Raw genomic sequence first — 16,219 nt, forward strand, 5'->3', positions numbered from 1 at the left:
CGCTTAATTTTCCCCATTCCGTCTCTAAATAGATACTGTTCCGTCTAGCGTAACTTGTTAATCCCGTAACTATTCCACGGGTGTCATTCGGTTTAACGAGAAAAATGATGGTGAAAGAATATCTAACGGCGGTCAAGTATTGAAAGACGATCGTGAAAGTTCTGGTAACGGATCGTGAAAGAAATTTAATCGAGAAGACATATGAAAGGTCAATAAATATTCTAATTTAATTAATTACACAGACAAATTAACGACTAAATAAAACTGACTGTCAAAATGGTTCAACATTATGATTAGTATGTAAGAATATCCAGTTTAAAAAGTACATAGTTATTACAAAACAACAAAAGGCAGATTGCTTCTCAACATTTCAATGACATAAAAAATGTAAACAAACATGATTTTTTCACAAATTCGACTCGAAAAACTAATTTTATCCGAATAAGGGCATTCTATTTGAATGAATCAAATAGTTCTCATAGTTATTTTGTATAAACATAATCTGTAACTTAGTAAATAAAGAACTATTTACACAAAAATTGATTTTTCGGATCGTGAAAGATCACGTACCGCATTTTTGAAGATCGTGAAAAGGATCGTGAAAGATCTGATGCTACGAAAACGTTCAAATTATTCTTCAATTATATCATAATTAATATTTGTTATTGGTATTGAGAAAAGCTAGATAGATCAACATCCTCAATAGGTTTAAGCATTTCAAAGTATTAATATTTTCAAAAAATGAAATGTAAAATAGTTGGATGATTGTAGGATGCAGATTTTTATTGTCATGTGAAGTACTCACTTATCACGAGTTATAGGATACCCGCATTTTGTATATTGGATCCTATAACTACATGTCCGTCAAAAAGGATTCACCTGACCCCGAATTTGCCTCATTTCATGGATGAAGATTCATTGTTGTGGTCAAGTCCGTATCGCGGATTCGTTAAGCCCTAGGATAACTGTTTGTTGTTATGATTGTAAGGTGTACATTTTCGACTTCTGCAAGGTTTCAACTAACATCGAACTCATTATCATGCATCATTCGGCAATGTTCGTTTTATGTTTTTAGCCTTTTGGATATATACCTGTATGCTATAGCGCCAATGTATTTCGTGTATGGTGTACATGTCTGTCTGTATGTTTCATATGTGACCATGATGACGTCAACTGTATTTGATATATTGAATGATAGTAAAATGTCTATGTCTGGCTGTCGGTCAGGGTTCATATACTTTTGACCTTATGTTCCGAATTAATTGGCTAAGCATAACTTTTACATTTGTCAGTTTCTAAAGCACTGTAAGGATCGGAACACATTTATTTGGTGTACGGGATATTTGTGGAGATCTGTATGGCATGGTCCATCTTACCTTGAACTCTTTTAATGAACCATTTGACACTTCTAGTAAAACCCTTGATATTATAGACGTTCAACAAATATACTATCATAAGTAAAGCAGACGAGACATTACAGCATTTGCGCTCTGGTGTTTCATTAACTGTAGTATATAGTTAAATCAATCCACATCTGCGTTGTATATAAAGAACCTAAGAAAGAACTATTGCACAAAATGTTGGTTATCGTTCAATCTCAAATAACTCATGAAAGATGCTGTTTGCTGTAATTTTTTGTTTGATGGATATATATCATTTTGGTTTAAACGTTCAATCATTCCGACAAGTTGATTCCTTTCACATTTTAAATATTAGTTGGGAATTAAAAAAATCAACATTATGCTCTTTCAAACTTAATTGTAATAAACAAACAAGAATACAAAACCCTATGAAATACTCCAATGCTTGTGTTATAAAATTGAGAATGGAAATGGGGAATGTGTCAAAGAGACAACAACCCGGCCATAGAAAAGACAACAGCAGAAGGTCACTAACAGGTCTTCAATGTAGCGAGAAATTCCCACACCCGAAGGCGTCCCTCAGCTGGCCCCTAAACAAATATATACTAGTTAAGTGATAGTTATTCATGCATCATTGTAATAACTTTAAAACAAGTGATATTTTCTGACTTGCGACAATATACATCTGGCTTCCCTTTAGAGGATATACCAATACTGTGACGATTCACACTTATTTTGCATGTAAGATAAGATTCAAGTTGGTACATGTATACAAGGCGTATATTTTAATGTGTGCGTCAAAAAATTGTTGAGGGAACTTCAAAATGTGTAACTTAAATGACCGAATGTATTAAGGCTGTGAGGTCGTTGATACAATTCGGAATTAAGAAACTGAATGGGTTTATCAATACGCATGCTACGTCAATCTTTAAAGATCCAAATATTGCTAAACACTTGTCATACCTCCATGACAAATATGTTGTCCTCGCAGATAAAACCTCAAACAACATCGTTTTTGTGTGTAAAACTCATTATATAAACTGTTTGATAAATGAATTAGGTATTGGATACATAAACTTCATGAGTCTCCTTACAAATAACGGTATATTCCTGACTTGGTACAGGCATCTCTTCTAAAGAACGTCTGGACAATTTTTAATCTCTGTCTATTTCTGAAATTAATTCTAACACAACTTTTGATTTTTTTACCCTTTATACAACCATTCTCCATGTGCATTTATAATTGTTTTGAATAAACATTGAAAGACAAAATTTCATCCTATGTGACGTTTACATTTTTATGACGTCAGACACGCGCATCAATAAATGTGTTTTTAAATTTGAAAGATGCTTTTGGGTGCTTTTTTGTAAATGATCGTTTGTTTTGAGATATTAACACAGTGATGACTGCTATACCCTTAAACTTATCAAACGAATAGATAACAACGGTCTTATTCCGAATTATATAACTTAGTATATGCATTTTCTAGTAGAAAATAGTGGGCTAAACATCTCAATTGCATTTCATTCGCATAAAATTTAAGTGTTTTGAACAAAACAAACAAACAAAACAGCATTATCACCATCGGATTTGTAATCTACCTTCACCTCTGTTTTATATTTGTCATCTAAATTTCTAACCTCAGTACAAAAAGCAGATATTTATCTGTGATTAATGGCCGCTAGGGCATATGTAACTTGCTTTCTGTCGAAGTAGCACTCTGGGTAAAAGGCTGAAATATCCCCCTCCCCTGCCTTAAGCTTTCAAGTTCTTTCATAATCTTGTGTGTTAGCTGTTAGACTGTTCCTGATGTAGCATCATAATGATAAATTGATCACGCTATATTATTTCAAAGACTTGTTTAATCTTGCTAATTCCTATATATATATATATATATATATATATATGTGACTATTTCTTGCCAAAACAGTATAACATGCTGTATACATGGTATATGTAGTTGTGCTATAATGATAGTCAATCTATTTCCACCACCTTACATATCGCAATTGTAATTCTACTCCTGGGCTTGATCTATATATACAATTATGTTTGCAAGACTTAAACTGTAGTTTAAACATATTTTTTATCATCAATACACATATATCATCAAACAAAATACACAATAATAATAGGATTCGGAAACAAGCTGTATATAGCTTATATTGATCCGTTTCCTTGAAATACCAAATCCAGTTAACGATTACGTAAATATAACATGCAATGTTACAATGATATGTAACAAGAATAGATAAGTAACTATATAACAGAAAAAGAAAAGAGAAAAGCATATTATTCTAAAATAATGAAAATACAACAAAAAGGAAAAAATTAAGAAAATTAAGAAAAAAAAAGGAAAAAAAAGAAAAAATACACTGAAATACTACACACATGTTTGGATAAAAATGTAACTTTGTGAAAATAGGGAATATTAATTAAACTTGTAAATCCCTAGCACTTTAGTAAGAACTCTTATACTTTTCCAAAATTATCTCTGTTTTTTGGTCTAAAGTTTATAGCTCGTGATCTAAATAAAAGTAAGTTCGTGTTTCGTGTGACTGGATAACTAATTGAGATAATATGTCATTACGCAATTCGTCATATTGTTTACAGTGCAATAAAAATGAGATGTAGACTCTACTCAACCGCAGTTTGAAGAATCTACTAGATTTCCTTTGATAAAATGTTCGTTTAAAGGACTACTACTCATCCTTAACCTGACATGTAATACCATTCTTTAACCAGTGTAGAAAAAAATTAGGGCATTTATTTTTGGGTTTTTTATACGACTTTATAAAATACTTAAAGACGTATAACTTCACGTTTAATCTGGTAACTTATTCCACAATTTAATAAACGAAGGAAGGAAATGATCGGAGTATAGATAAGTTCTTGTACGAATTTCCTAAGTATTTTGAGTCTCACCAGTGAAATGGTTATGTAAATTAACTATTTGATGTGGTACCCAGTTTTGAGAATAATCTGGATTTTCCTTATTCACCATTTTATCAAACATAGTGAGCTTGTGTTTTTCCCTTATTTCTGAAAGTGTTTCCCAACCCATTTCATTATAAAGCATCTGTTTCGAAGTTAATTTATTCCCACCAGTTACAATTCTCATATCTTCAATTTGAACATTTTCCTCTTTATTAATCAAGTACTCTAATATTGGTCGAATATATGAAAAATACATTTCTTTCTTAAATGAACCTATGAGTTTAAAACGCACCTTCCTAATGCTATTTATTCTATTGTACGCCATTTAACTATATATTCAATATGAATATAACATAACCCATTATTTGAAAAAATAATATCTGTATAATGTTTATGAGCAACAACATGAACAACTTCTTGAAAATGAATATCATTTATTTTAAGATTGGATCATTTGGTTTTATTGATTTTCTTGAAATAATCATGGTTTCAGTTTTTTGTGAATTAAAGTTAACAAGCCACTTAGGGCTAGGACCACATATGAATTTTATTCCGAATTCCATTCAGAATTTCAGCAGTATTTTCACGGGTGTCTACTGTCAAATAAATACTTGCGTCGTCTGCAAAAAATTTGATAGTAGTTTTAATTTCAGTTACTATATCGTTTTTACAGATAAGAAAAAGTAGCGGACCTAAAATCTGCATTTATCTGTCTCCATGTTGAATTGCTTCCACTTAAGAACACCCGTTGACTCCTCTTAGATAGATAATCACAAAAGCAATTTTAATTAGTAAATTTCCAGAAATTCCATATTGTTTATGTTTCGATAATATTCCTTTATGCCAAACCCGATTAAAAGTTTCACTAATATGTCACAAAAAAAACAACCTAATCTCTTTTTCGTTATCTAAAGCTCTACTGAAGTTGTTAGAAATATCAATGAGTTGATTTATGGCAGAATCGCCATTGGTAAAACCCGAAAGATTAGGGGTGATGATCCTATTTTCAATTAGAAAGTTGTGTACATGTTTATAGACACATCGCTCAGTGTACGTTGATAAGTTGATAATATACTTAGCAACGAGATTGTTCTGTTATTGTTTACCTCAGTTGTTACTCTTAAAACCTGGAGTTACATTTGCTTTTTTCCAATCTATCGGAAATATAGCTTAAGATAAAGATAAATTAAATAATTTACAAAATGGGAAAATTAGCTGTGATACAGCCTCATTTAATAATTTTGGGCTTATCAAGTCTGGACCCGAGGCCATATTTGGATTTAAATACTTGAGAATATCTTCGACCTCTCTATCTCTAAGTGTAATGTCACTTCGTGTACAGCCTGGAACGTTTAAGTCAGGAATAACAGCTTCGGTATCATCTATGTTTGTCTGCCTCGCAACAAAATTATGAAATTCCAGAAATTTGCTAACAAGTTTTCCACCAAGTTCTTGCCGATAAGTTACTATTTGACAATTTTTGTATAAGATTATTTTGATACTGTTCGCGAGCTTGTCTTATTGAAGTGATCACTTTATTTCTATTTTGTCTAAATTTATTCAAATCGGAGGGTCGGACTTACACAGTCATCTCAGTACCAGAATCTATGACAAATGAGACAATTTTAATTTTAAAATTATAAATCCCCCCTCCTTAGTAGTAATATACCAACTTCACCTGCATATGGGATATACATTTCCCAACTTATTCGATATTCAAGAGCTTGCAGCCCCTACTCAGACTTTGTAAAACGTCATCATTGTCTGAGCAGAAAGTTGATGAACCACGGGTATGTCAAAGAACGTCTCGTCCTTTTTCTAAAAATGTTCATTGGAAGGTACCAAGACCTTGTTGATAATATCAACGTCACAAATAATATATGATGGTCTTGATGTATAGATTCTGCGTACTGCCGTTGTTTATCATCTTAACAACGTGTTATATTGTTTTTCATTTGTCTTTGTTTTATTATTAATATTACTTTTACTGTTGGATTGTTTTCTGTGATATCCAGTTAACGTGGCTCAGTACTTATACATCCCGTCAATGTGTTAGTATTATCTTTCATTTTTGCTGTTGTGATTTGTATATGCAACTTTTTGTGTTTCGTTGGTTCTTATAACGTGACTCTGTACTTTAAAAGATCCTGTCAGTATGTAATTATTATATAATATGCCATTATGTTATGTTTGTATAATAAATTAGAAAATACGTGGAATCACAAACGTCAAAAATATTTAATCACTTAGTGAAATTAACCATTTGTGGATTTTTATACATTCTATAGAACTTTTAAAATCTCGGTCTATTTCTGAAATTAATTCTTATATATTTTTGATTTTTTAACCCTGTATAATAACATTGCTCATGTCAAATTTTAAAATTGTTTGTATAAACATTAAACGACAAAAATATGTGACGTATAAATTTTCTGACGTCAGACACTCGCAAATGTTTAAAATTGTAACACGATGATGACTGCTGTACCCATATGTTGTATGTATAATGTCTGTTTAGTTATCGCATCTTCGTAAATATAATGGAATTTGATGAGACTGTTGTACAAAGTGAGAGGGTTAGCGCTAAAAAACCAGGTTTAATCCACTATTTTCTACATTTGAAAATGCTGTACCAAGTCAGGAATATGACAGATTTTGTCCATTCGTTTTTGTTGTGTTTTGTCATTTGATTTTGCCATGTATAATTAGGTACTTTCCGATTTGATTTTTCTCTGAGATCAGTATTATTGTAATTATTTTGAGTGTAAACGGTTTTTCATTCTAATGGGTTTTCTTAAATCGTTATTCAACCAAACAGGGTCATTTTTCAGAATAGTTACTGTTCTATTGGGTATGGAAATTTCAGCTGCATTAAGGATACGATTTAAAATTTAAGAATTAATTTTATCAACATTATTTAGAGCAAATATACTATCCCAGTTGGTTTTGGTCAATATGTACCTATATTGATCAAAATCACCATGCTTATACACGTATAACCATGCTTTTCTTTCAAAAGACAAACAATAGGTTTTTGTGCATTTATAAACCCCATAACTGGACAGTGATATCTTATTTGGTATAAAAGGGGTGGCCCGGCTCAACAATACGGTACACAATTGGAGTTATCAGTTATAATTAAGTCAATAAGTGACGACGACTGTCCGTAAAATGAGTTGGATTTTCAATAAGTTGCTCTAAACTGTAATTTGTACAAATATTATGTATTTTTGAATTGGTACCATTTAACAAGTTATCGTTAAAATCTCCTGTTACAATAATTCGGTCACATTTTATATCATTTACGGCAGACTCAATTGAACTTTCAATTTTTGTCCATATCTCATTGTTACTTTAGCATGTGTAGGTGGCACGTAAAAGGTTCCATACAATACATTTTCGATATTTATCTTTTAGCTGAATCCATATTACCTCAACACAGGGCACTTCCAAATCATCACCTCTCTTCGAATGAACATTTTCTTTTACATATCCCCCCCCCCCCCCGCCACACACTCTTTTCATGGGACCCCTATCTTTCCTGAATGGTTTTTGGTAATTTAAAAGTTTAACTGAGTCTGTCGAGTTATAACCGTTCAACCAAGTTTCAGAAAATTACATTATATCAAAATCTTCGTACTCAGCAAGAATCAGATCAACTTTTGGAAGTAAGCTTTGCACATTTAAATGTAAAAAGGAAATTGAAGTTGAAAACATTTCACGTAAACTGATACACTTTTGAAGCTAATATTATGATCGTCATTATCATCAACAAACTGATGAGGAACAGGATAAGTTTCCATTCCACCCATATTAAACTAGAAGTAATTGAAGAACAATTAACAGAAATATAACTTGAACACCGTTATCCGAAGACTGATCTATATCCCCTAAACATTGCGATTTATTAGCAAGTGTGAACAATTTTTTATACGTTTGTTTAAAACATACAATTCACATGATTCAAGAGAAAAACAAATCATTATGGTAATTCTAAATGTGTTAATATTGTCTTTTGAAAAATACAACAAGTAGAAAAAAATACCTCATACATATCACAAAATACCTTTGCCAGCTGAAGGACGCCTCCGGGTGCGGAAATTTCTCGCTGCATTGAAGACCTGTCGGTGACCTTCTGCTGTTATCTGTTCTATGGTCGGGTTGTTGTCTCTTTGACACATTCCCCATTTCCATTCTCAATTTTAATGTGTATAGTGAATAGCTTAGAACACACAGGGTTACTGAAAGCAATAATTTTGACGGGCAAATGCAAAATGCCAATAAATAAGGATGCAGTATCATGGAATCTGTATACAACTAGGGGGAACACACCCTTAATTAAACTCACATCAAAATGACCAGTTCAATCTCCAATATTGTAGACCAGACGTATGGTACTTGAATTTCCCGACCATAACTCCATTTCTTGAATTTACATAGTTTTCATCAAGGGATAATTCCTCAGTAAATTTTAGGTCAAAATCTTTGCATAAAAAGTAAACCTACTTCAAGTATCGTTGTTATACTAACATATTGCTGCCAAAAGTGGGGCCTAGGTTACAATACTGTGAATTAAATAAAGTGAAATTTAGCATCAACATCTTGTTCCCTCATGGACCTAAATCGATAACTCGTATATCTGTCTTATCAAAAACGAAAGATGAAATAACTAATAAAATTCTTTCCTGTTTTATCTCATGTTAGCAACGCACTAAACAACTTTATTTCATTGTAAGACTTAAATACAGTATTAACATATATTCAATTTATGAATAGCAATGTTTTATAATTAATATGGGATTATGTAATACATGTACATGTATTAAAATTACTGTTTTTGCTGCATGTGAAATATTTTTACAATCCAAAATATGGTATAAACTTTAACTTCAGTCCAATTGTAGGCAGTAACATGCTCCACCAACAGCCAACCGTCCAAATTAAACTGCAGTCTACACAGAAAAGTTTAGTCCTTTGCAAATCTAGTGCTATGGTAGTAGAATGTGCGTATATCTCCAACTACGTATATAGTTATATAATTAACCGCTTGATTTAGTGATCAATTTCAACTTCAATCGTCATTTCTGAAATGAAATAAACGAAATAAAATAAATCGCAAACTGAAAGGCACTGTTGTTTACTAAAGAAGAGGGACGAAAAAAACCAAAGGGACAGCCAAACTCATAAATCAAAAATAAATTGACTACGCCATGGCAAAAAAGGAAGTAGACAAACAAACAAACAATAGTACACGAACCCATCCAAAAACTAGGGTTGATCTCAGGTGCTCCGGAAGGATAAACAGATCCTGCTCGACATGTGGCACCCGTAGTGTTGCATATGTAACATGTGTAATAACAAATCCGGTAAATAGTCTAAACGTCCATGGAGTGGCAATTATATAATGCATACTAATTGGGCATCGGTGACCGAGTTGTCTAGTCGAACTAGTTATCATACCGAGGTGATTTTCGTTGGGCTTCCTCCACAAATAAAACCTCACCGCCATGACAAAATTTTAAAAGTATATTAAATAACAATACACCAATCATTTAATTATTTTATATTTAGAGTGAGAATACATTAACAATAAGTACAATTGAAATGTCCTGTGAAGGCGTCCATCAGAATAAAGTACATTATATTTGAATTGCTTTTGAAAATTTAGAGTATATAATGGATAAAGCCTAGTAACAGGCTTACTACGGATCAATACAAATGTTGATGAAAGAGTCCTCACTCAGTACATCGGATCTAGTGTACCAATTCTTACCATTCATGACTACTTATTAATATATCTCGTACAGTCAGACTCTGTGTTATGCATAGAACATGTAGAAATACCCAACAGGATGATCAAGAGACACATTTGAAAAACTTGGAATTATTCCCGAGTCAAACACTTCTAATTTTTATTGACGGTTTCAAGAAGACAAAATTTGACAATATTTCTATACCTAAGCCACCCGTGGTAGTTTTCTGTTTTGGACTTCTCACTTAAAGTTACAGAAATTAAACCTAATGTAGAGGTAGTAAACAAGCGTGAAGAAGACAAAACTAGTGATGATTTCGCTGGTGTAATCTCATCAGCGGTAAAGGATTTACGTAAAAACATGGATACCAGACTAGCAGCGGCAAAAGCAAGGGAAGGTATGGCCTATGGTCTACTTAACAATGACAACATTCCGCCCTTCTGTAGAATTACTTTATCGTGCAGACCGGACCTTAAAGACAGAGAAATCTTCAATGAGCTGCAGAAAAAATGGGACGACAAGCAAGACGAGATAAAACAATCCATGTTAAAGGAATCTATTGAATTCCTAGACAACAAACTGAATGCAATAAACAATAAAATGAAGAGCATTATGGCAGATGCCAAGGATATAATAGGTGTGGCTAGTGAAAGTGCAGGCCATGCACGCACTGAATTGAATAAACGGTTCATTGAAATGAAAGACGCGCAACAAAAGGCACTACTTGAGTTTCAAACTGACATTAGAAGCAGGAAGAGATTTGATAATCGCAAACATGACAAAAGAAATCATACCCGTAAAGCAGAGAGGAAACACAAGCCTTATTGAGCTGTTATTATGTGACATTGAATGGATTTGAACTGTTTAATTAAGAATAATATTCTAATAATACAACTTTTATTTTGTTTACAATATTTGATATCTTTGGATCCTATTCAATAATAAACAGGTATGTCACACATCTATCTTATTTTCTGACAATGCTTCAACCAATCAGATTTCGTCGGCAATTATCTTAAACACGCCCTTCTTATCTAACTTTTCGAGCTTGCACGTGTAAAAGGATAATATTTATAATTCTATCAATTGGTAGATCAGCACGCTTTATTATGGCTAGACGACGCTTTAATAAGCGTAGTAAAGATAACAAACACAAACGCCGATTGAATAACAAAGTTGCTATGCAACATTGTAAGCGTACATATAACTTAACACAGGCTAAAAAACGTGATAAATTTATCTCAAAGACGTTTAAGCGACGCAGAATATCTCCTTTTATCAAAAGGATTAAAATTTATTCCTACACCGTCAAATAAAATGGCAAAATCTGATTTAATGAAAGATTTTAACGAAATGTGCAGGAAAATGAGGTGTCGCTATTTATACCACAACACTAATGACACAATTCATCCATTCAGATTGAAAACATACCACAAACCACAATTGTGCTGCAATACGCTTAAAAATTATATTGATCAAACCAAACTTGAATTATCCTCACTGCAAGTTCAAAATTTTAGAGATAACCTGACTAGTGCCGAGAGACGCAGTATTTCATCTTTATATAATGATAAATCAATTATCATTAAAAAATCTGACAAGAGCAACAATGTTGTGATAACCGATAAAAAGAATTATTTATCTGAAGCATATCGCCAACTTGATTCGCCACACTATATAAAATTACAATCCTTCGACTTTACAAACCTTAGATACAATCTTAATAATTACATCATAGGTATGCATAGACGGGGTGCTCTAGACAAAACCACATTTGATTATCTATTAAAGAGCAATCAACAAAATTACGGACCAGGGCATATGCATGTCCTTCCTAAAATACACAAATTAGATCCAATGGTTCTAAATAAAATAACTAATAATTTTGATTCTATTGGAATAATTACTCCCCCTGGTAGACCCATAATTTCACAAATCCATAGGAAGAGTAGTTGACAGTCAACTTGTATCTATTGTGCAATCCCATTCTACATATTTAAAGGACACTACGGACCTTATTCTAAAATTGGAGAATTTGAGACCTCCCTCTGAATGTCTACTATGTAGCTTCGATATAAGTCAAATGTTTACAAATTGTCCTATTGATGAAACAATGCCAGCAGTAAAAAACGCCTTTGATAACTTTGACAAATCACAATTCAAATTTAAATCTTTACCTACAGACGATTTGATTTACCTCCTTGAGTCAATACTGCGAAACAATGTTTTTGAATTCAATAATATCCTATGGAAACAACAGATAGGTGCAGCTATTGGAGCTATCCCTTCCCCACAAGTTTGCAACATATTAATGTATCAAATTCTAAACGACATATTGTCTAAATTTAAGTTTAGAAAACAAATATTCTACATCGGAAGATATATGGATGATGGCATTATAATTTTTGATGGAACTAATAGTCAATTGACAGAATTATTTGAGGTGGCAAATAGCCACCACAAATATTTAAAATTCACACACGAAATATCAGAAAAAGAAATAATATTTCTTGACCTTAAAATATACAAGGGTTCACGATTTCAGTGTAATAAAATATTAGATACGAAAATTTATTTCAAGCCTACAAAAACATTCCTATATCTCCATAGGGGAAGCTGCCATAATCCACACGTGTTTTCAGGTTTTATCAAAGGAGAGGTCATTCGTTATATTAGAAATACTAACAATGATAACGATTTACAACATGCACTCTCACAGTTCAAATTGAACTTGATGGCGAGAGGTTATCAAGAAGCTGAGATAAGGCAATCTGTTAATGAAGCATTACAAATTGATAGAAAAGATTTATTGAATAAATCAATACGTGGAAATGCAAATGATATTCCACTGGTTTTAACAACAAAATATAATCCTTGCATTAGCAGGATTAAAAAGGTGATACTCAAACACTGGCACCTTTTGAATCATGATACGGATTGCAGAAAGATTTTTAAGAACAAGCCAATATTAGCGTATAAAAGACATAAAAATTTAGCAGATCTGCTAACTTCCACTGAAATAAGAAATTAACCCATTTATTGGAAATCCCTGAAGAGGCGGGCCAATAAATATATGGGAAAAACTTATAGAATCAAACTTTATTTCAAACAATATAGTAATACAATTATAAATACTTAGCCGCCGAAACATTAAATTAATGTAGGATTGATTAAGCAGTTCTAAATTATATTATATAAATAAGGGCGAATAGCCCATAGAGTATTCTTACTCTTGCATAAATAAATAATCATTATATTAATGACATTTAATTGATGGGAATTCGTGGATGTTGAATGTCATGTTATTTTTTAACAATCAAATTTTAAAATTCAAAATTTAATATTTTTGTTCTAAAAAAAATAACGTTTGACTGACCGAACCAGAAGACGAAACTAGAATGATTAAATGTTTCAAATAAAAGGAAAATAAAGGCAACAGTAGTATACCGCTGTTCAAAATTCACAAATCGATAGAGAAAAAACAAATCCGGGTTACAAACTAAAAATGAGAGAAACATATCAAATATAAGAGAACTACGACACAACAGAACACAACACCGAAATGTTACACACTCAGAAACGAACTATAATGTAACAATGGCCATTTTCCTGACTTGATACAGGGTATTTTATGAGAAAACGGTGGGTTGAACCTGCTTTAATGGTAGTGTTAACTATAACATTAAAATGGCAACATTCCACGACAGGGCTACAATAAAATGTTTCCTTAAACATGGTCAAAGTCAACAGTTAAACACAAATAGATACTTGTCTGCATACGCTCATATTTAAATACAAACAAGCCTTTGTCTCATTGGCACTCACACCACTTCTTCCTATATCTGTATAAAAAGTAAAAGACATTAGCATTACAAAAAAATTTAGAAAAGGCTAGAAAATCAAGTATAATTACCTGATATTGAATTTTCAACTGATTTGATTTCCTTCTCAGAAATGGTTTTAGCCAATATTTTATTCAGTTCATCTGTATACGGACTTGATGGTTTATTATGGTGATCAAACCGTTTTAAAAGGTCGCTTAATATATTGCATAATTCTTTGAAACGTGTATCGTCAAGCTTAAATAACTGAGAATGTTGTAATTCGTTTCTTGTAAGTCTTATGCGCTCAATATCATCTCCAATAGCTATGTCCGTATTCTGAATATCTATCCACTTCCCTCCCCATGGTCCATGAGGATATTTTCGGTTGTTTGAATTACTTGGAATATGTTTATTCAGTTTCCTGTGCTCACTGTATAAGTATGTTATATCACAATCGCACCTTGCACGTAGATATTGTTGGTCTGGTTTTAAAAGATCATATAAAACATCAGCAAGAATATTCAGTGCTATCATTCCCATCTTTGTGAAATTGATTTCCTCTTTCGTGAACTTGAATGAATATAAAATAAAAGAATTGTGATGTAAATTACGAAAAAGACTAAGAATCTACATATATTTTGGTTAATAAATTGTCAGTTAAATTTGGCAAGAACGCACAGTAGTTTATGCAAGAAAAAAAACAAATAGCTTATATAAATAAAATTAAGGAGCTGGCACGGAAATCCACAACTAACTCATGCTGAATTTGAGTATTTTTTCACAACCAAAATTTGTAAAGGCTATTTAAAATGTTGCCGATAATGTTACAGAAATAATTTATCAATGAACAGTCAGTGTCAACTTAATGTTTTTCTTTATACTAAAAAGACCATAATTGTTAAACTGGATCACACATGTACAATTTATCAAAATGTGTTAGCTTCTAGTATTACAATATAAACATTCATACTTAGACGATTGCTGCAGTTATCAAAAGAACAGAAGTATGATGAATATCAAAGGTGGAAAATCAGTAGGACAGTTTTAAGGTTTTCGGACAGAACATTAAGGATGTTCACCTCTGAGGAGTCAAAAATTTTCTAGAATTAAACTTTTGTTCTTAACCTGATGTTTGAGTTTATTTGACTTTAAATCAATAATTGGTGAAAAAATCATATGGTGGTGCACTTACTTTTTTGCTACGGTCCTTTAAAAGTAATTATTAATATTTTACATGAGATTTCAACGGGACATAACGTCAGTAGAATACATCCTTTAAAAGTCCATTGTTTAATTATTAAAATGATTTTTCGTGTTGATGAAAAGAAAAATAAGAAAGAGAAATATAATTGGTTTGTCCATATGTTCTTTTCACGCGTTAATATTTACATTATTAAATCAGCAATACAGATTTCTGTTGAGATTGACAAACTTATCTGGATTTCAATCAAATTGAGGTTGATGAATTATTGATCACAGACTTCGACAAAAATTTAAGGAATTTATGTTAATTTTCGTCACAAATATTTGTGAAAAGAGCTTTGAATTCGAAGTTTACACTCTATTATGTCTAGGTTTCCTTACCTGAAAATCAAGATGTAGAAAAAATCGAAAAATATACTTATTTACATTGCATTTTGTTGAAATAAAAATTTGTAAAATTATAAAAATGTAGAATATTAGATTTATGAATAGAATTACGTAGTTTTGTTCAGTAACGCTTTTTAAGTATTTGATGAAAGTTTACGTCTATTAATGCTGAACAAATACTACTCACCTCCATATAGTTCATCTTAGCGTTCGTTCAGCAAAGCAGTTTATCCATCCATATGGAACGCCAACACTGTCTGATTATGCCCATTTTTCATTATATGTTGTGCATTTACCTTTATTTGATGTGCATTTACCTTTATATGATGTGCAATTGTCATCATATGATGTGCAAACACCTTTATATGATGTGCAAATATCCTTATATGATGTACAAATATCCTTATATGATGTACAAACATCATTATATGATGTACAAACATCATTATATGATGTACAAACATCATTATATGATGTGCAAACATCATTATATGATGTTCAAACATCATTATATGATGTGCAAACATACTTATGTGATGTGCAAATATACTTATATGATGTGCAAATGTTCTTATATGATGTGCAAACATTCTGATATGATGTGAAAATATACTTATATTATGTTGAAAGATCCTTATATGATGTGCAAATATACTTATATGCTGTGCAAATATACTTATATGATGTGTACATATCATTATATGGTGTGCAGTTTCCTTTATATTATGTGCAAACATCTTTATATGATGTGTT

The 16,219-nt window shown here is 31.9% G+C and overlaps 1 protein-coding gene across 1 annotated transcript in view; it reads right to left on the reverse strand.

Annotated features, from left to right (window-relative positions):
* Positions 1-9,099: 9,099 nt before the first annotated feature.
* LOC143042693 (uncharacterized) overlaps positions 9,100-16,219 on the reverse strand; it is a 38,475-nt gene continuing 31,355 nt past the window's right edge. The window contains exons 11-12 of the mRNA XM_076215135.1: positions 13,966-14,446; positions 9,100-9,383 (exon numbers count right to left, since the gene is read on the reverse strand). Coding sequence (XP_076071250.1) covers positions 9,352-9,383; positions 13,966-14,446 — 513 coding nt within the window. The 3' untranslated portion in view covers positions 9,100-9,351. The remainder of the gene's footprint in view (positions 9,384-13,965; positions 14,447-16,219) is intronic.

Source organism: Mytilus galloprovincialis, chromosome 8 (assembly GCF_965363235.1).
Source record: "Mytilus galloprovincialis chromosome 8, xbMytGall1.hap1.1, whole genome shotgun sequence".
Classification (NCBI taxonomy): domain Eukaryota; kingdom Metazoa; phylum Mollusca; class Bivalvia; order Mytilida; family Mytilidae; genus Mytilus; species Mytilus galloprovincialis.